This window comes from Myotis yumanensis, unplaced genomic scaffold (assembly GCF_028538775.1).
Source record: "Myotis yumanensis isolate MYYU_CA2020_CCGP unplaced genomic scaffold, mMyoYum1.0.hap1 SCAF_3, whole genome shotgun sequence".
In the NCBI taxonomy this organism is placed as follows: Eukaryota; Metazoa; Chordata; class Mammalia; order Chiroptera; family Vespertilionidae; genus Myotis; species Myotis yumanensis.
The window spans coordinates 124767678-124789299 of record NW_027223754.1 but is presented as its reverse complement, the minus strand read 5'-3'; the positions used below and the strand labels follow the sequence as shown (position 1 = coordinate 124789299).

General features: G+C 39.3%; 2 protein-coding genes across 6 annotated transcripts in view; one reads left to right on the top strand and one right to left on the bottom strand.

The window, feature by feature from the left end:
* The window catches only part of PLXNC1 (plexin C1), a 183925-nt gene extending 171520 nt beyond the window's left edge, over positions 1-12405 (top strand). Inside the window, exon 31 of the mRNA XM_070409572.1 lies at positions 12277-12405. Coding sequence (XP_070265673.1) covers positions 12277-12282 — 6 coding nt within the window. The 3' untranslated portion in view covers positions 12283-12405. The remainder of the gene's footprint in view (positions 1-12276) is intronic.
* The window catches only part of CEP83 (centrosomal protein 83), a 135852-nt gene that overhangs the window by 5606 nt on the left and 108624 nt on the right, over positions 1-21622 (bottom strand). For all 5 annotated transcript variants that reach the window (XM_070409573.1, XM_070409575.1, XM_070409576.1 and 2 more), the window contains 3 exons: positions 6279-6354; positions 5914-6071; positions 5375-5504 (listed from right to left, as the gene is read on the bottom strand). In XM_070409573.1, the coding sequence (XP_070265674.1) occupies positions 5375-5504; positions 5914-6071; positions 6279-6354 (364 nt within the window). The remainder of the gene's footprint in view (positions 1-5374; positions 5505-5913; positions 6072-6278; positions 6355-21622) is intronic.

Genomic DNA, 21622 nt, shown 5'->3' with positions numbered 1-21622 from the left:
AAGGTTTTGCCTGTTTTTGAACCTCACATGAATGGAATCATAGTGTACATTCTCTTACAAATGGCTTTTTTCTTTCACTCAATATTGTGAAAATTATTCATGCTATTGCTTACAGGTACAGTTCACTCATTGCTGCATCCTGTATTCTACTAATGAATATTACATAGTTGTTGTTTTTTTAAATATATTTTATTGATTTTTACAGAGAGGAAGGGAGAGGGATAGAGAGTCAGAAACATCAATGAAAGAGAAACATCGATCAGCTGCCTCCTGCACACTCCCCACGGGGGATGTGCTCACAACTAAGGAACATGCCCTTGACCGGGATCGAACCTGGGACCCTTGAGTCCGAAGGCCAACGCTCTATCCGCTGAGCCAAACCGGTTAGGGCTACATAGTTTTTTATATTTACCCAGTCCACTGTTAAGGGCTATGTCCAGTTGGGAACTGACAGCTACGGGTATTCTGCCTCATGCTTCCCAATGCCTCCCATCCTCCCGCACTCAGAATACTAGCCTGTGCCTCCTCCCTCCACGCTGGCGGAGGAACCACTCTTTTGTTCTGAACCACAATGTCTATCCATCCACCTGCCCAGGTCAAAGAAAGGAATCACACAGTATAAGCTCTTTTGTATCTGGATTTTTACTGTTGTTCAGCACTTTATATGTGTACGTAATGTTATTACATGTCACAGTCCTTTTCCATTGTTATGCTGTCATCCATTTCACAAAGATACCACGTTTTTATACATTCTTCTTCTGATGAAAATTTGAATGTTCCCATTTTGAGACTGCTATGAATAAAGTTTTTCTGAACATGTTTTTGGTGGACATATGTACTCATTTCTCTTGAGAATATACCCAGGAGTGAGTCATAGAGTATACATGTTTGAGCTTTAGTAAATACTGCCAGTTTTCTTAAGTGGTTCTACTAATTACAAGCCCACCAGCAATACATGAGAGTTCCGACTGCTCTACATCCTTGTCAACACTTGGTGTGGTCAGTCTTTCATATTTTAGCTCTTTTGGTGGAGTAGGAGAGTATGTCAATGTAGTTTTGGTTGCATTTTCCTGACATCTAATCAGGGTGATTATGCATATTGGCCATCTGGATACCACTTTTTTGTGAAGTGCCTCTCTCAGTCTTTTGCCTGTTTAAAAAAAATTTTTTTTTGCATAATCTGTTTATTGGATTTGTTGGAGTTCTTTATATATTCAGAATATGAATCCTTTGTCAGATATACAGCATGGGGCAAAAGGAGGTTTACAGTTGTATGTGAAATAGTCTGTTCTTGTATTATTATTCTATTATTTCCCATACAGCCAACTGTAAACCTCCTTTTGCCCACCCTGTATACACTACAGACTGACATTCTCCTAGTCTGTGATAATATTTTCTTTCTCTTAAGGGTGTCATTTTGTGTTTTTTAAAAGTTATTAATTTTAATAAAGTCCAAATTATCAACCATTTCTTTTATGGTTAGTGCTTTTTATGTCCTGTTTAAGAAATCTTTACTTCTACCAAGATCTTAAGATCATCTCCCTGTTTTCTTTTAGCAGCTTCATTTTTTTTAACTTTTTACATTTGTGTCTGTGATTCATTTTTAATCTAACATGGTTGGTTAATAATAACCAACTGATTCACCACACTTTTATTTTTATTTTTTTTTTTAATTATTTTTTAAAAAAATATATTTTATTGATTTTTTACAGAGAGGAAGGAGAGGGATAGAGAGTTAGAAACATCGATATGAGAGAGAAACATCAATTAGCTGCCTCCTGCACACTCCCTACTGGGGATGTGCCTGCAACCCAGGTACATGCCCTTGACCGGAATCGAACCTGGGACCCTTGAGTCCACAGGCTGACGCTCTGTCCACTGAGCCAAACTGGTCAGGGCTGATTCACCACACTTTTAAAAAAGCAACATCCTTTCCTATTGAAATGCAGTGATACTTTGTGGTAAACCAGGCGTTCATATTCTTGTGGGTCCATTTCTGGTCTCTCTTCTGTTCTGTTTGTCAATATGTTTATCCTTATGCCAATACCATGCTATTTTAATTCCTTCAGAATACTTCTGGAAGTCACCCTTCATTTTCATTCCTGTACCCCAAGCCCAAATTCCAAACATCTTACTTCATTTTAAGTTTAGTACAGTGGGGCCTTGACTTACGAGTGTCCCAACTAATGAGTTTTTCGAGATAGGAGCCGTCTCTCGGCCAATTTTTTGCTTTGAGTTGCGAGCTAAAATTCCAGTTACGAGCCAGCTTCAGATACCCCACCGCTAATTGGCGCAGCAAACGTCACAGTGAACGCCACAACATCAGCCCAGCATCACGTGTCTCACTCGTTCACTTTTTAAGATTTGACATACGAGTAATTTGAGTTACGAGCTCCACCATGGAATGAATTAAACTCGTAAGTCAAGGCCCCACTGTATAATAGCTTCCTAACTGGCCTCCCTGTCTTCAAGATTTCCTCTCTCTGGCACACTAGTTCTGAAACTTTCGTGTGCACACAGATCACCAGGGGATGATAATATTCTTTAGGTATTGCATGTTACCTTATTTCTCCAATTAGGTTATATGGTCATCAGAGCAGGAGTCAATCCTGGCATTTATTTTCCCCTCGGCATAACTCTAGGCTGCACAACACAGTCAACAGATATTTTATAACTTCGAGCCTATGGTGCATTTTTTTATAAGCCAGTCATAACAGTATCTAACCAAGACTTATTTCAGAGAGATATACCTTAGAATAAAAATGACGAGTTGTCACTTCAAGTGCTTCAAAAGGAAAAGCACAACTCATTGTGTTCATACCAAGAGATCTCTCTGTAAAGTCGCACTTTAACAATGTGTGGAGAAGCGATAAAGAAGAGCCTCCCAACTCAAGGTGCCTGGTCAAGCTTTTCCAAACAAATCACAGCAAATATTATTACCAAAGACTCTACCAGAAACTCTTACCAGAAATGACACAAGCTTTGTGCTTAGGAGGTTGGAATCACAAATAAACAGTGAGCCATCTTATCCAGCCTGGGGGAAAATAAAGCTGCTGTTCCCCAGCTAGAAGAACCTCTCACAGGAAAGTAACTCTAAAGGATTATGATTTCTGCCCTGGAGTTAATATTTTGTGACTTATTTTCATCTTAATGCATAAGAAACTTATGATTTGTGTCATTTAAAGGATCCAAAAATCTGTTGCACTCTTATGAATCATTATTTAATCTTACAGCCAAAATTTTCATATAGAAGCAGTATAGGGTTTGAGTTAAATTCTTTTTCTAGTGATTATTCTGCCATAGAAAATAATACTTATGTGTATTATGGCTACCAAGAAGAGAAAAACAAAGCATCTGGAATAAAAGAAAGTGGGAAATTAAAAGAGTAACGGTGCAAAAAGAGCACAGGCTTGAGAATAGGAAGATGTAGGTTTTAGTCATGGCAATGATTCTAGTAGTCAAATGATCTTGGCTACCTATCACTTCAGGTTCCTAATCTGTAAAGACTATCTCTGCATGCTAATGTCCTCCCAGCCCTAAAATTGTATCTACTTAAAAATTGTCAGTATTTAGGGCAGTGTCCCACGTGATGGAACACATCTGGGTCATAATTATTCACTCAGTTGAGCTTAATAATTTCTATGACTTCAAACCATAATCCACACATTTTGAAAAGTGAAATGGATATTTATTATGTTCACACCCATTACTTGATAGGCATTACAATAGAAAAATAATTCATACAAGGTCACAATATTAACGAAAGGGTTATTTTGCAGGCTTCTTAAATAAAACCTCCTCTCTTTCTGGTATACCTGTGATTAGTTGATAATCTCTCTCACCACTGGATGTCACTTTTGCTCCAAAAGAAGTCAACCCAAACTAATCTCAACAATTAGAATCTGATCTTCTCTAAGATACTTTTCTCTAAAACCTCAACACAAAAATTTCTCTGTGAAAGATCAAATCAGCTCTTATAATTTCTAGTGATTTCCAGCTAACATCTGGCTTCAGAGGCTTCTAGGCTTCAAACAGTACAAGAAAGCATAAATACTTTCTAAGATCATCCCAACCCATAATAAACTGCACTGAAACCCCAGCAATACCCATAGGATACACAGTACTTCCATGGTCTGAAAGAAAAAAAGTGATATACAAAGGGAAAAACAACAACACAAGTCTTTATATTTGAGTATAAAACACTGGAATTCCCATTTGTAAATGCTGCTTTCTAATCTCAATATCACACTACTTTTAGCATTATGGGAAGAAAAAGGCAATATTCAGAATCCACAGACATAGGGAAGTAATAACTTTTGGACTTCTCATGTTATAACTATCAGAAGGCATTTGGCAGTTATAGCTAATACATAAATAGTCACCTCCTGAGAGTTAATGTCCATGTTTAACTGGACATTAACACAGTTGGGAAACTGTGTCCTCAGGTTTCCCAATCAAAATATGTAAATAATTTATAGTTCTCTTCTCTTATGCAAATGTGAACAGCTAACCTTTCAGATATTGACACTGGTGTGGCTATGCCTATAAGCACCTTGCTCTCATCTCAGACCTTCTTACCTCCCAAAGCAAATGCCATGACTAAGGGAACTTATCAAATGGAGACATATTAAATCAGCCCCAACTCCAACACACATGCACCACTTTTGTTGAAATAACTGCTAAATCACTGCCACAGTGAGTCGTGGTTACTAAAGGGGTCATGCTATACTCCTTGGGTTTGTTGAAGTAGAAAAAAAGTTGAAATCACTGCCTTAGGTGAATTATCTCACTACATCATTTCTAGGATGCCCTGGACTATTTATAAGAAAATAAATTATTAGGTTCTGGGGAAAATAGGCCTGCAAAAGGGAAACTTAAAAAGAGGGTGGCTGTCAGAACTATCATGGCTGTCTCAGAAGCCGGGGGGGGGGGGGGGGGGGGGGGGGGGGGGCGGTTCTAGTTCCTCCTAGGAACTAGAACCCCCTAGGGCAAGGAGGTACTTGCTCCTATATTCCTGAGTTGGAAACAAAAAAGCATTTTAACCACAAAAGCAATGTTACAAGTATTAGTTAAGCTGAAACAGGCAGAATGAGTTAAATAAGACTTGTGTGGGCTGTTCTAGAAACTTGATCACTGAAAAACAGTCTGTGAAAAAATGCATGTTGGCTCTGAAAAACTGACCTGTACACAAAATTTAGAAATAAATCTGTTGAGCAGTTTGGATTTTCCCAATTTATCTCTGCAAGGTTAAAAGCAAAATGTCATATTTAAGTACTAAACCAGTAAAATCTCAGTTTTCATTGTACATCTTATTTTCCTAAAATAGTTAATTATGTTTTACTCTGTAGAAATCACTCTAATAAGAATCACTTGCCTTTTTCTGGGCAATTGCAGCTCGCTGCAGTTTCTCTTTAGCTTGATTATACTTTTCTTCTCGGTCTGTGATACGTTCATGAAGCTTTTGCTTTTCTTCCAGCCACTGGATCTGTTTCTCTTCCAATGTCCTGTCAGAAGAATGTAGGCAAAACATGGACATTAACTCTCAGGATTAAACAGATATCATCCCAAGTAAAACCAAACTTAATACCTATGTGGCATTCAGAAGACTAATTTAGATATTTGAAGTAAAAAATATATTGTTTTACTCAATGAATAAAGATGTTTTTCTTTGAGGGTTTTCAGAATAGTATGGCCAGAGAGAAATTTAAAGGGCCTTCTTCCATAAATGTCTTATTATTATTATTAAAAGAATTCAAAAGTCTATAAAGTTCATTCTCTAGAAATAAAAAACGTATTACCTCAGACTACTGTATATTGTCAAAGGGTGTTTGTAACTAGTTCCCAAAACACATTCAATGTGGAATTATCATTGAAAAGAAATAGTTGTACATAAAGAAAAAAAGCGAACTCTACTTTTCAACTTCTAGTTGTGCTTTTTCCGCTTGGCTCCTTAAATTTCGGCACTCCTGTTTTAACCTCTCCACCATTTCCTTCAGTATTTGGTTTGAATTCAGCAATTCATTCTCTGACTGTGTAAGTGAGGTCACTTGGATCTGCAAACTACTGATTTGCTTAAAAGAAAAGAAGATAAATGTTAAGGCCACTAAACAAATTTAGTAAAGTATAAGGGCGGCAGAGGATACTAAACATCCTCCCTCACAAATACCCCACCCAGCTAATGTGCCCTTGAGGACACCCTGAAATGAAATAAGCTTCAAGGCATAGATTTTAAAAAGCCCTTTAAAAAAATAAAGCAAAATGTCTGCTAAATAGAATACCTGTTTCAGGTCAGAATTTTCATTTTTCTCTTTCTCTGCATTTTCAATATTCACCATTTGTTGTTGAAGTTTTAACCTAAAAATCAAACCCAATGAAAGACATTATTAAGGATCCACAGTTCATATATTTTACTGAATTAGGTAATCATCTTACTGAGTGCCTTTCTTAACAGTATACATTGTGAAATCTGGTAGATAAATGATAAAGATTTTGATTTCAGGCAGTCAAGTTGTGTTCATATATAAATAAAATTTAACATAAATTTCTGTTTTTGCTATGAAAAAATTTATAAACTATTGGCATAGAGAAGAGGAGAAATCAGGTCTGTCTAGAAAGATAAGAAAACTACCTGAAAATTAAAATCTGATGGGCAGATTTTAATGAACACAGGAAACAGCCTGAGCTGTCTTTGGTGGACAGGTGTACAATGTGTTGTAAGCCACCGGAAAGCAGTCCAGTTTTGGAGAAGCCACTTTACAACCAGATAGTAACTGACAATTTACAAAATGCCTTCAGCTGCACTGCTACTTGCACTTTCACTCTCCTAGGTTAGGGAGCTCCAAAATGTATCCTAATGACCACCATGTCATAATATAACAGGCATTTAATTAAGGTTGGCCAATTTTAATTGTAATTTCTCACAATAAATCTATGCGCATAAGCAGAGTCATCTTTATTATTCCAATTTTACAGATAAAAAGATTAAAGTTTAACCAAGTTAGGCCAAATCACATAGCTACTAAGTCAAAGGACCAAGGTCTCCCAACATCCAAGTTAGTGTCCCCCTCTCCCACTTCATTATGTGAATTTTACTGATTTAAAAGAAAACTGTCTAGTATAGGACAACATGCTATATTCTATTAAATATATTTTTTCATCCCTGAGATGAATAAACACACAATTTGTATCCTCTTCAAAAGGAATATTTTCTCAGAACATCGCTGGTGACCAAATGACTAACCTCCTGAGAAAGATTTTATGCTAATTAGGCTTGAAGGATAGGCCCTCAACCTCTCCATTTTTAAAACCCTTCAAACACTTATCTCAAATATAATTCATTTGGTACTTATTTCTAGTTTTGCATTATCAATATTTATCAATCCAATTAGAACTGCTGATTGGAAAGACAACATTCTCAAAGGCCCATGGCTGTGCTTTAAACACTAATAAAAATTCAATAAACGTTTGCTGATGGATTGAATGAATCAACCTAAGTCCTGGATTAGAAGTTTAAATGTGTAAAATGACTGGACAATATGACATGGAAGAAACCACCAGACCCACTGCTTTCTGAGGTATTTACATACAAATGATGGAAACAATGGATCTAAAGCAAGCATAGCAAACATGCGGGCCCGCCTGCTGTGAGACTGACATGCTTGATCTAAAGGAAGAGGGCCAGTCTTTCTCTTGCTTTGCTCCTTTGACAGTATTAGTCACGCTATCTGGTAATATTAGCTAAATTATTACTCTCTCAAACTTTCTATGCATTTCTCCCCTTAAAAGTTTATGAATGTTATTAACTTTGTAGTTAGATTACGAGTTAATGGAGGTTTCTTTCTACAAAACCTTGAAGATGAAAATAAAGGAGAAAAAACTGTGGGTCCTCGCCCAGGTCCAAAGTTAGAAAAGTTAGGCCCCAAATTATTTTAGCTCTGGTAGAGATTTTGGATATACTTGATAAATCAATAGAAACAAGACCCAGTTACAAGAACCATTCGTAGCCTAAATGCTTTCTAAATAAGTTATGTAGATATTAAGAGAAACAACTAAACCTACATTCAAAAATTGAAGCCAAAGAAACCAATGCCAAAGAGCACTTGACTATTAAGACACAAAAGGAATAAGAGTATCATCTCTATGGTAAAATATAAGAAACAACACACAGTTTTCTTCAGTTGGCTTTGCTGAAGCAGTGATGGGTTATAATCTACAACTGATAAGAGATTTCTAAATTTTTATTGTTGACAGTATTACAGATATCCCCCAATTTTCCCTCCCCTTCATCTCCCTCCTCCCAGCTCCTGCCCCACCCCAGGCCTTCACCACACTATTGTCTGTGTCCATTGGTTATGCATATATATATATATATATATGAGTTGTTTGGTTAATCTTTTCCCATCTCCTCCCCTAACTCCATCCCCCTCTCAGCTCCTCTCTGAGATATGTCAGTCTGTTCCATGCCTCCATGTCTCTGGACCTATTTTGTTCACCAGTTTATTATATTCATTAGATTCCACTTATAAGTGAGATCATGTGATATTTGTCTTTCTCTGACTAGCTTGTTTCACTCAGCATAATACTCTCCAGGTCCCTCCATGCTATCTCAAAGAGTAAGAGATCCTTCTTTTTTACAGCTGCATAGTATTCCATGGTGTACTGTGCCACAGCTGTTTTATCTACTCATCTACTAGTGGGCACTTGGGTTGTTTCCAGATCTTAGCTATTGTAAATAACACTGCTATGAACATAGGGGTGCAAATATTCTTTCTGATGAGTGTTTCAGACTTCTTAGGATAAATTCCTAGAAGTGGGATCGCTTGGTCAAACAGTAGTTGCATTTTTAAATTTCTGAGTAAATTCCACACTATTCCATAATGGCTACACCAATCTGCATTCCACCAGCAGGGTACTAGTTCCCTTTTCTCCACATCCTCGCTAGCACTTGTTATTAATATATTACAGGAGAAAATCAGTCCATGATTTAACTTAACATCATTACAGTTAGAATTCTAAAGGTTAATGGAATTTAACAAAAAGTAACTTGAATGGGAATAATCAGGGTTTAGAAATATGTTCAATGATCTAAAAATCACAATAATGAAAGAGTTCAAAACATATTATTTCACAATGCTACAGATTTAGGAATAAAGTACAGTATTTCCTTTTTTAATATATTTTTATTGATTTCAGAGAGGAAGGGAGAGAGAGAGAGATAGAAACATCAATGATGAAGAGAATCATTGATTGACTGCCTCCTGCACACCCCCTACTGGGGATCGAGCCCACAACCAGGGCATATGCCCTTGACCAGAATTGAACCTGGGACCCTTCATCCTGCAGGCCGACACTCTATCCACTGAGCCAAACCAGCTATGGCTAAAATACAGTATTTCTTGACTAGAAGGTTTGAATATTCAAAGTGTGTTACAATTAGTCAAAATAAAATAATCTTTAGCCCTAATGCTGTTGTTCCTTGGCTGTCCATAGTACGTAGACTGGACAGCCAAGGAACAACAGCGAATACAGCTGTGGAAAAGTTATAAATGGAAACAGTTGGAATAACAGTGATGGCTCAGTGGATGGAGCGTCAGCCTGCAGACTGAAGAGTCCAGGGTTCGATTCCGGTCAAGGGCACATACCTTGGTTGCAGGCTCAATTCCCGGCCGTGGTTGAGGCATGTGCAGGAGGCAACCAATCGATGTGTGTCTCTCACATCAGTGTTTCTCTCTGTCTCTCACTCTCCCTTCCACTCTCTCTAAAAAATCAATGGAAAAATATCCTTGGGTAAGGATTAACAACAACAACAAAATACTAATTTTTATAACAGAAGTACAAAGTACAGAAGAAAGTACACTTAATTCTCATTAGATCAGTAAAGGCTACATAAGAAAAATGCAATTTGAAATGGATCCTGAAGACAAAATAAGAGTCTGAGGTAGAGAAATTAATGATTTAAGCAAACAAGAGGACAACTAATGAAGCAAGACTAGAGAGCAAATGAAGAGGGTGGGATAGAACACTATGTATTTTGGAAGCAAAGGGAGAAAGGATATCTTCACAAAAACAGAAAGGGAAGAGAGAATGATGAAGATACAGAAGTTCTCAAATAGTGAGAAGCTGAAAGAATTCATAACCAGACATCTTTGCTCAGGTACAAATGAGAGCGCAGTGGAACAGTGGACAAAGAGTTTCCACTGAGAGGCAAGGTAGCCAGGCTAACAGACTGGAAAAAGGAAAACAAAACAAAACACAAATGTACAAGAACTACCAGTTTCAATATCTTCAGTGAGAATAGAGTAAATAATAGAAAACAAATTGTTTTTAAAGTGATCAATTCTAAGGGATGACAAGGTATGATGGCTAAGTGTAGGGCTACTAAGGTAGAATAAAGATAGAGAATTCAACCTGGCTGGTTACTCAGTGGTTAGAGCGTCGGCCCATGGACCTAAGGATTTGCTTCCCATCATGGGCAGATACCTCAGTTGCAGGTTTGATCCCAGCCCGTCAGGGCACAGGCGAGAGGCAACCAGTCGATGTGTCTCTCTCACAGATGTTTCTCTCTCTCAGCCTTCCTCCCTCCCTTCCACTTTCTCTCTAAAGATCAACGGAAAAAATATCCTTGGGTGAGGATTTAAAGAACAGAATTCCAGAGTGAACATAAAATAGACTATAAACAAAGGTGTTGGATGTGTCAACAATACAGATGTACTCACTAAGAATGAAAACAAAGGATAGAAAATAGAAAAAAGCTGAGCCAGAAGCCACGGTCCTCAGTGACTGCTGGGGAATATCCTGTAGGTCCGTAAATGGACAGAAAGATAGATAGGGTAAGATGGATGCAACGACTATCACAGAAAAAAACATTTTAACCAAAGTTAGTCACTTGTCTAAAAACAACAGTGGGGTTCGGAAATACTGATTCCCTTTTTTGGTCCCTAGTTGCAGGAGAGAGTAAGGAGGCTCTGGCAGGTGGCTCAGTTGGTTGGAGTATCGATCTGTTCACCAAAAGTTTGTGCGTTTGATTCCTACTCAGGGCTCATACTTAGGTTTTGTGTTCATTCTGTCAGGGTACGTACAGGAGGCAAACAATCTTGATATCCCTCCCCTCCTCTCCCCTTCCTCTTCTTCTTTCTCTCTCTCTCTCTCTCTCCTTCACTCCCTCCTTCCCTCTGTCTAGAAATTAATGAAAGCATATCCTCCGGTGAGGATTAAAAAAAAAAGGTTGCCAGGTAATATGCCATCAGGACAAAGTCAGGTTTCAGTAGGGGGTGTTTAGAAAAATGTGGAGATTGTAAAAAATTTATTGGAATGGAACAGGGATTTCAGAGGTTACAGCAAAAATTGTTAAGAGGAGAGCTTTAATGAGTTGGTGGTGGGAGCAGTCAAAAGGTGAAGGATGAATAAGTTGGGGAATGAGAAAGTATGTGATCAAGTACTTTATATTTCAAAAGTAGTTATGGAGAAAATGAAAGTAGAAATAGTAGGTAGACTGGACAGCCAAGGAACAACAGCGAATACAGCTGTGGAAAAGTTATAAATGGAAACAGTTGGAATAACAGTGAGATGGAGCTCTTCCAAGCTCTCTGCACAGTACAGGATAGCCAATTGTGATCATTACTGCCTAGGTTTTCTGTGGCAGGCAGCTGATATGCGTCATTTCAACATTCAACAGATGTTTACTGAGTGCCTACAAATGCTGGGCCCAGTGTCGAAAATATATCAGTGCAAAAACAAAGAACCTGTATTCTTAAGGAGTTTATGCTCCAACCATGCTATCTGAGCTTTCTTTCTTTTTTAAAATATTTTTTTATTGATTTCAGAGAGGAAAGGAGGAGGAGAATCATTGACTAGCTGCCTCCTGAACAATCAGGGATGGAGCCCAAAACCCGGGCATATGCCCTGATTGGGAATCGAACCGTGACCTCCTGGCTCAACCAATGAGCCACCACAGCCAGGCTGAGCTTTCTTTAATAGTGAAAATGTTCTATAATGTGTGGAGGCTTGGAACAGACAGGCCAAGGCCCGCCCTCCTACCCCCCCGCGACAGAAGCTCCCAATATGTTGCATATTTGAAATGTGGCTACTGTAAACAATTTCTTAAATTTATAATTAATTTAAAATTAGATTTAAATAGCTATTGTATTACTAGCTATATGCAGCTATTGTATTACTAACCCAGGGGTGGGTATGTAAACCAGACCCAAATCCTTTTCTAGATGTTTCTAACTTGATTCATCAAGTAAAAATTCTGTTTTCTTTGATCTCAAAATATAGACTTGACCTCACAGAGAAAGCAGTAGTAGAAAAGCAGACACACAAGTTAGAAGAGAGGAGGAAGACCTCACACCTGAGGAGAGAAGCCGCTCTCATCTGACCATATCTGAGTTCCTAAATAAAGGCATCCATGAGACCAGCATAATCCTTGTACTTTCCACAGTTTAAGTCAGCCAATAAAGTCCCCTTTTTCGCTTCAGTTAATTGGGGCTGGGTTACTGTCATAACCAAAAATTGACTAGATTATCTTATTTTAAATCCTGTCATTTTTACATGTTTTTAATTTATAGGTAACTTTATAAATTTTACAAACTCATTGTAAGGTGGGGCAATCTTGTGAAATACAGGCTACTGTTAGAATAGTAATTTTATTATTGATTAGTGGTGAAGAAACCACTTTAATGAAAACAAGAAACTGGTGTTTAATTAATGTTTATTTATTTATTTATTTATTTACTAGAGGCCCGGTGCACAAAAATTTGTGCACTGGGGGGGTGGGGGGGTCCCTCACCCCAGCCTGTGCCCTCTCGCAGTCTGGGACCTCTCGGGGGATGAACATCTGCTGGCTTAGGCCCGCTCCCAGGGAATTGGTCCTAAACTGGCAGTCAGACATCCCTCTGGCAGCCCGGGAGCCCTCGGGGGATGTCTACTTGCCAGCGGGGAGCAGACCTAAGCTGCAGTTGGACATCCTTAGCGCTGCTGAGGAGGCGGGAGAGGCTCCCACCACCACCACTGTACTGGCAGCCATCAGCCTGGATTGTGGCTGAGTAGAGCTCCCCCTGTGGGAGCGCACTGACCACCAGGTGGCAGCTCCTGCATTGAGCGTCTGCCCCCTGGTGATCAGTGTGTGTCATAGTGACCAGTCATTCCCAGTCGTTCTGCTGTTAGGGTCAATTTGCATATTACCCTTTTATTATATAGGATAGAGGCCTGGTGCACGGGTGGGGGCTGGCTGGTTTGCCCTGAAGGATGTCCTGGATAAGGGTGGGGGTCCCGCTAGGGTGCCTGGCCAGCCTGGGTGAGGGGTTGATGGCTGTTTTCAGGCTGGCCACAGCCCCTTCAGGGTGGGGGACCCACTGGGGTGCCTGGCCAGCGTGGGTGAGGGGCTGATGGCTGTTTGCAGGCTGGTCAAGCCCCCCCAGTGGGGACCCTCCCCCCATGGAGGTTTGGCCAGCCTGGGTGAGGGGCTGATGGCTGTTTTCAAGCTGGCCACACCCCCTTTAGGGTGGGGGTGCCCAGCCAGTCTGGGTGAGGGGCTGAAGGCCGTTTTCAGGCTGGCCAAGCCCCCCCGGCGACAGAAGCTCCCAGCTTCTCCTTTTTTTCTTTCTTTCTTTCTTTTTTTTTATTCTGGGATTTATTTACCTTCTATAATTGAAACTTTGTAGCCTGGAGTGGAGCTCAGAGCCAGCCAGGGCAGGCGGGAGGGAAGCTTGGCTTCCTCCATCACCAGGAGCAACCCAAGGCTCCAGCTCTGTGGCCAGGGCCTGCTGAAAGCAGGTATCTGGGGTTTATTTACCTTCTATAATTGAAACTTTGTTGGTTTGAGTGGAGCTGGCTTCCTCCATCATTGGGGTAACCAAGCCTTCTGCTTGCTCCAGCTCCACGGCTGCCAGCCGCCATCTTGGTTGGGTTAATTTGCATATAGTCACTCTGATTGGCTGGTGGGCGTGGCTTAAGGCATAGCGAAGGTACAGTCAATTTGCATGTTTGTCTTTTATTAGTGTAGATTTATTTATTTATTTATTTATTTATTTATTTATTTATTGTTAATCCTCACCCAAGGATATTTTCCACTGATTTTTAGAGAGTGGAAGAGAGGGGGAGAGACAGAGAAGAGAAACATCAATGTGAGAGAGAGACATCGATTGGTTGCCTCCTGCAAAGGCCCTGACTGGGGCCAGGGATCGAGCCTGCAACTGAGGTACATGCCCTTGACCTAAATCAAACCTGAGACCCTTCAGTCCGAGGGCCAATGCTCTATCCACTGAGCCAAACCGGCTAGGGCTGTAATTAATAATTTACAGCATCTGCCAAAGGTGGATTAATCCTACGTATCATGGATGTTCGTTGTTTGTAAATAAATGGATATTTTTGCTTTATATAATTTAGACTTTCATTTCCTTAGCAAGACCTTTTACTCCACAGGTAATCTCTTTCTGTCTATCACAGATTCTATATAAGACAAGCTACAATTATGTTTATTTTAATGAATGATAAAAATAGACCTGGTTGATGTAGTTACTTATAAATTAGAAAATCAGAGCTGTCATGGGAAAAACACACAACTGTAAATCATTTCTTTTAAACATCATTCAAATTTTGTGAATTTTTGTTTCTTCTGCTACATATTATGTTGGATACTATGTCCTTATTTTAAAAATAAGTTGGGGTCAATTACACACTATAAATGATCTGAAGAAACTAAAGAGAAATCAAAGAAAAATTATCAAAGTGACTAATGGAATAGAAAATGATTCATATTAAAGAATGTCTAAAGGAATGAAAGCTGTTATATATAGCAAATAAACAAAAACCTAAGGGTCAAGTTCTTTATTGTCTTCAAGTAATGACAGAATGCTGAACATTTTATCACTATGGCAACAGAAGCCCAAACCAAAAGAAAGACTTAAATTCTAACACAAAATAGGATAAAACATCAGAGTGAGGTTCCTGGGGGCGGGGGGATGGGGAGGTCTCTTTCTCTCCTTTCTGGAGATTGTCAGGGAGAGATAAAACAACTTATTTGTCCTGAACAGTTAGAAAAATGTACCCAGCTAAAAGAAAAGGGTAGAATAAGATTGGCTCTCAAAATCCATTACAGATTTGTGATTCTAGAATTGTAGAAGCTAACATTTAAATTAATAGTTCATAAAACCTGGCCTTTGTAAATAATACATATGTCTCTGCCAGAGGTAATTCTTTCCCGAGTAATAAGAATCAAAAACCTTGTCCCAAAACATAACTTACAACTTAATGAACATAAGATTTTAAAATCTCTCAACTTTAATCTACATAATTAGGAAGTCATCAAGCTTTTACATTTTAAAAAACAGATATAAGGGACTTCCAGGTAGCTGAAGATAACAGATGTTTAGTTCTGCTTTACCCATATCTCTTTTAAAACAATACAGAAAAGTAAGGAGAATAAATAAAGCCACACAAAACCACATCCTTCACAATGGAAGAGAGAAAATGCTCAAACTTTAAAGCACCTATAAGTAAAAATAGGAAAGTAATTCTAAATCCCAGCAAGAGACTGCTCATGCTCTAGACTGGAAGTCTTTGTAGTGACCATGGGTTTCCTTCATGTGAATGGACTTAACTCACACATTAAAATAAAAAGATCTCTAATCTGGCCCAAAGCAAGACCCAACTATATGCTATACATAAAAGACACATTTAAAAAACAAAGTAATTCAGAAAGACTAATAATCAGAATACAAATCAGGCAAATGGAAACAATAAGAAATATCAGACAAGGTGGAATTCAAGCAAAAAAAAAAAAACACAAATAAATGACAAAAAGAAAAACACTTTTAAATACTTAAGCCACAATTCACCATAAAGATGTAATTGCTCTGATTACTTATATGCCAAATAATAAAGCAATCACCTTTATGAAGCAAAAAAATGCAAGATATGAAAGGAATCATAGATACAAACACATCCTATCTAATAAAGAGGGAATTGACCCTCATGCCGTCGCAAAGATGGCAGCGCCTACAGCCAATAAGGAGGGAATATGCTAATTGACTGCCCCACCCGCAAAGATGGCAGCGCCCAGAGCCAATAAGGAGGGACTATGCTAATTTACTGCCATGCCCTCAAAGATGGCAGCACCCACAGCCACAAGATGGCGGTACCCAGGCCCCTCAGCCCTGCCAGGTGTGCAGCAAGGCCGGGCCCGCCTGCCTCCAGAGTCCCCCAATACCCTCAGCCCCCCAGCCACCCAGGGATGGCCCGAGGCACAGGCAAGCCTCAGATGGTAGCTGCCCAGCCTCCTAGGGCCACCAGAGGCTCAGGTAACCAGGGCCGGCTGAGGCTTGTGCTGCCAGCAGTGGCAGCAGCAGAGGTGTGATGGGGCGTCACCTTCCCCTGATTGCCAGGTCGCCTCCCGCCCCTGAGGGCTCCCAGACTGTGAGTGGGGGCAGGCTGGGCTGAGGGACCGCCCCCCTCTCCCAGTACAAGAATTTTCATGCACCAGGCCTCTAGTTAATAATAATATTAGGAGACTTTAACAAGAAAAATCAAGTGGACAAAAATATAAGTACGTGGAAGACTTAAACATCAGTTAATAGGTAAATCATCTGGATGTATATATCAAACTTCATATTCTTATAAATGAGCACTTTCTTTTTAGTCCTTATATAACATTCACAAAAATCAATTATGTACAGTAGGTCCTCGGGTTACGTAGGAGATCCGTTCCTACGGTGCAATGTGATGTAACCACGAAACGATGTACGTTGAGTCAGATGTAACCCAAGAACTGTCTGTATTATAGGACTGAGATGGAGGAGATACAAGACTGGGGACAAAACCAATGAGGTGCCCAAAGTGCAAAATTTAAGAAGTCTCACTCTAAGCCACCTACAAAGGCAGTGTCAACACGAAAGAGTGGGTGTCTCCTTACTTTTTACCCTGGGCCCCTCACTTGCTTTACCTTAGTCCTGACTATATCACAAAGAAAATGTTATTATGTTTTATAAAATAGAAATAATAGAAACCATACTCTTTGATCACAATGCAATCCTATCTAATAAGAGACTAATATGCAAATTGACCATCACTCCAACACATAAGATGGCCGCCCCCATGTGGACACAAGATGGCTGGCAGGGGAGGGCTGGGGGGAACCAGGCCTGGAGGGGAGGGCAGTTAGGGGCAACCAGGCCAGTAGGGGAGGGCAGTTAGGGGCAATCGGGCCGGCAGGGGAGCAGTTAGGCATCGATCAGGCTGGCAGGGGAGTGGTTAGGGGATGATCAGGCTGGCAAGGGAGTGGTTAGGGGGTGATCAGGCTGGCAAGCAGAAGCGGTTAGGGGCAATCAGGCAGGCAGGCAGGCAAGCGGTTGGGAGCCAGCAGTCCCAGATTGTGAGAGGGATGTCCGACTGCCGGTTCAGGGATCGGGCCTAAACGGGCAGCCGGACATCCCTTGTGGGGTCCCAGATTGGAGAGGGTACAGGCTGGGCTGAGGGACACCCCCTCATGCATGAATTTCATGCACCAAGCCTCTAGTAAAACTATAAATTAAAAAAAATAAAGATAAAAAAGCAAGCTCTCCCACCTGAATATTCAAAAACCTTCTTTATGGACTGAATTGTGTCTCCCCAAGATTCACAAATTGAAGTCTTAACTCCCAGTAATTTAGAATGTATTTAGATAGGGCTTTAAAGAGGTAACTAAGGTTAAATGAAGTTATAGGGATAGGAACTAATCCACTATGACTGGTGTCCTTATAAGAAGAGGGAGAGGTACCAGGAATACATGTGCAGAGAAAAAAGGCTATGTGAGGACATAGCAAGAAGGCAACCATCTGTCAGCCAAGGAGAGAGCCTCAGGAGAAACCAAATCTACCAACATCTTGAGATCTCAGACTTCTAGCCTCCAGAACGGTAAGAAAATAAATTTCTGTTGTTTAAACCACCCAGTCTGTGGTATTTTGCTATGACAGCCCTAGCAAACTATTAGTTTCACCTTCTATTAAACAACCGCATCTTCTATTTAAACAACTCTTGGATGAAAAGAAAACACAAACTGGTGAGAGAATTTCTAAAAAATAATAATGAAAACACATATTTTCTATAGGATACATTTAAAGCAGTGATAAGAATAAGAACTAGACACTTTTACCAATAAAAATGAAAGAATATTAGTTGAATTAAATTTCCAAATCAAAAAAAAATAAAAGAATGAAGTAAACTAAAGAAAGCACAAGAAAAAAAGAAAGAAAAGAAAAAAGAAAGCACAAAATATACATGACATGATCTTAGAAAACTCTAAGAAATCCAAAAAGCACCTAGTCGAAAATACATGATGTTAGTAATGATTCAAGGTCTAAGATTTGGAAACAGCCTAAGTGCCCATCAGCAGATGAGTGGATTAAAAAAACTGGTACATCTACACAATGGAATACTCCGCTGCGGTAAAAAAGAAGGAATTCTTACCATTTGCAACAGCATGGATGGAACTGGAGAGCATTATGCTAAGCGAAATAAGCCCAGTCAGAGAAAGATAAATATCACATGATCTCATTTATGGAATATAATGAACAACATAAACTGATGAACAAAAACAGATCCAAAGACAGGGAAGCATCAATCAGATCGTCAAACCTCAGAGGAAAGGTAGGGAAGGGTGGGGGTAAGGGGAAGAGATCAACCAAAGGACTTGTATGTATGCATATAAGCCTAACCAATGGACACAGACAACAGGGGGGGGGGGGGGGTGAGGGGATCAGTGTAGGGTGGGGGGGTCAATGGGGGGATAAGGACACATATCTAATACCTTAATCAATAAAGAAAAAAAAATTTTTTTAATTCAACTAACTATATTTCTATATGCTAGCAATGAAAATTAGAAAGTTAAGATTTTAAAAATAACTCCACTTATAATCACATCAAAATGCTTAGAAATAAAATTCAACACAGGACGAGCATGACATACATATACAATAAAAACTATAAAACTGATGAAAGAAATTAAAAATGACCTAAATAAACAGAGAGATATGCCACAATCATGAAGTGGAGAAACTGTTCAATTCAATACTGTTGAGAATACAACTCTCCTTAAATTGAGGCAGAGATTCAATGCAATCCCAATCAAAATCTTAAGCCTTTTTGAAAAGATGACAAGCTAATACAGAAATTTATGTGGAAAGGCAAAGAATCTGGAAGAGTCAAACAATCCTGACAAAAAAGAACAAGGTAGAGTGCTGGAGGCTAAGACCAGCAGGTCATAATTATGCAAGAAGTCCTTCAGAAGGCTGATGGACCTTGGCTTTTAGTAAGGGCTAAAAGCTATGCACCTATTGTTCTGTCAAGACAATAGTGGCTGAATAGCTCAGGGCAATCCCCTAACCTGATAATCTTTTACTGTTTACCAAACCTTACCTTTGATATGTGTGTTTGCTTTGCTAAAGGGCAAATGTGTATTATTCTAAATAATAAAGAGCTAATATGCAAATGGTCATCTCGCCCTGGCGCCGGGCCGGGGGACCTGAGGCTGCACCCCCAGTGCCGGAGCCAGGGGACCTTAGGCCAGGCACGGGGACCTGAGGCCGTGGCCCCGCCCCCATGCCGGGGCCAGGGGACCTGAGGCCACGCCCCCACCCTGCGGGGTTTGACAGGGGTGGGGCGGCCAGGTCTGGGTCTCATGCGATTTCGAGGTGCACACGGGTGGGCGGGGACTTGACTCTGGGTCCCACAGTGCACCCCAGACTCTGACAGGAGGGAGATTTTCATATACATTTTACTAATTTTCTTTCATCTCTGACACTTCTATTATAGAGAAAGGACAAATAGCAATATTAAAATATTTCCTCTAATTAAGTCCCTTTTGATGTGCACGAATTTCGTGCACTGGGCCACTAGTAGTAAATAAAAAGCCTTGGGTCTGGAAATTCGGAGAGCTTCTCCACTAGAGGGAAGTGATATACCTGGTTCCCCATACCTTCCAAATTTATATTTCTTGTCTAGTGTATCTGTTTATGTCGCAGCCCCTTCTCCAGATTCCTGAACCTTGCTGCAAAAGACTGCAGCAGTAGAGGACTTGCGCTACATGAATCAAACTTACCATAAAGTTAGAGAAATCAAAACAGCATGATATTGGTGTCAAGAAAAACATACAGATCAATGACATAGAACAGAGTTCAGAAACAGACACACACTTACACAGTCAAATAATGTTCAACAAAGTTACCAAAATAATTCAATGGGAGAAAAGACATACTTCTACAAATGGTGCTGTAATTTTGTTTTGTAATGTCTTTATCAGGTTACATATCAATGTTACCCTTACTCATAAAAAAAATTAAGACAGTTTCCTTGATTTACAATGCTCTGGGATAGTGGAATTATCTGGTTTTTGAAGTCTGGGTAGAATTCTCCTGTGAAACCATCTAGGCCTGTACCTTTTTTCTGGGGTAGTTCTTTGATAACTATCTGTTTCCTATATAGAAATCAGCCTGTTTAAGTTTCCTATCTCTGTTGGGATTAGTTTTGATAATCTGTATTTTCATAAGAAATTATTTCTTTCATGAATGTTTTCAAATTTACTTGCATAGAGGTTCACAAAATGGTTGTTTATTTTTTAATTTCACTGTTTCAGTGCTTACTTTTCCTTGGTCATTTCTTATTTTGTGTATGTGCTTTATTCCCTCAATTACAGTTGACAGTCAATATTATATTAGTTTCAGGTATAGAGTACAGTGGTTAGACATTTATATAACTTATGAAGAGATCTCCCCGAGTAAGTACTACATACAGTATTAACAAATAGAATACACTACCACCTACACAAACAAAGATCAAGAGGACTTTATTCCAGAAATGATGGGTGGTTCAAGATTAGGAAAGCCATTAAGAGAGCAAAGTGACAAAAAATTTTCTCCAGAGATGCTAAAAACCTTTGACAATTTTAAATATCATGGCTGATTAAAAAAAAAAATCAGGGAAATAAAAATTGATGGATACCTCCTTAAATTATAGAATAGACATTCCTTAATCCTAAACCTGGCTTCTTAATGAAAATACAGGAGAGACATTTCCACTATGATCAGGAACAAGGCAAGGATGCCCACTATCCTCAAAACTATTCAATACTGTATTGGAGGTGCTTGCCAGTGCAAATAGATAAATCAGTTACAGGCATAATAATTGGTAAGAGGTCATCTGCATTTGTAGATGATATGATAGTATGCCTGAGAAATACTAGGTAATTCATAATAAAACTAACTCAAAGATAAGACTTGAGTAAGTTAGCAGGATATAAAATCAACATGTAAGTGTTGATAGGCTTCATAAACAAACAATAACGAGCTAGAGAACAAAATGGGGAAAAACATTTATAAAAGCAACAAAGAAGATTAAGTATTTGGGAATAAACAAGAAATGTGTCAAAACTACATAAAGTTTTAGAACTCTTCGGAAGAACACAATAATAAATTTCAACTAACTGAAATAAATTTGCTCTTGGCTAGGACAATTAAACATCATGAAGATGTCAGTTCTCCCTAGATTAGATGAAATATTTAAAGGAATCCCAATAAAAATACCACCAAACTATTTTATGGAGCTAGACAATAATATTCAAGTTTATATGGAAAAACAAACAAAAAAGATTAGT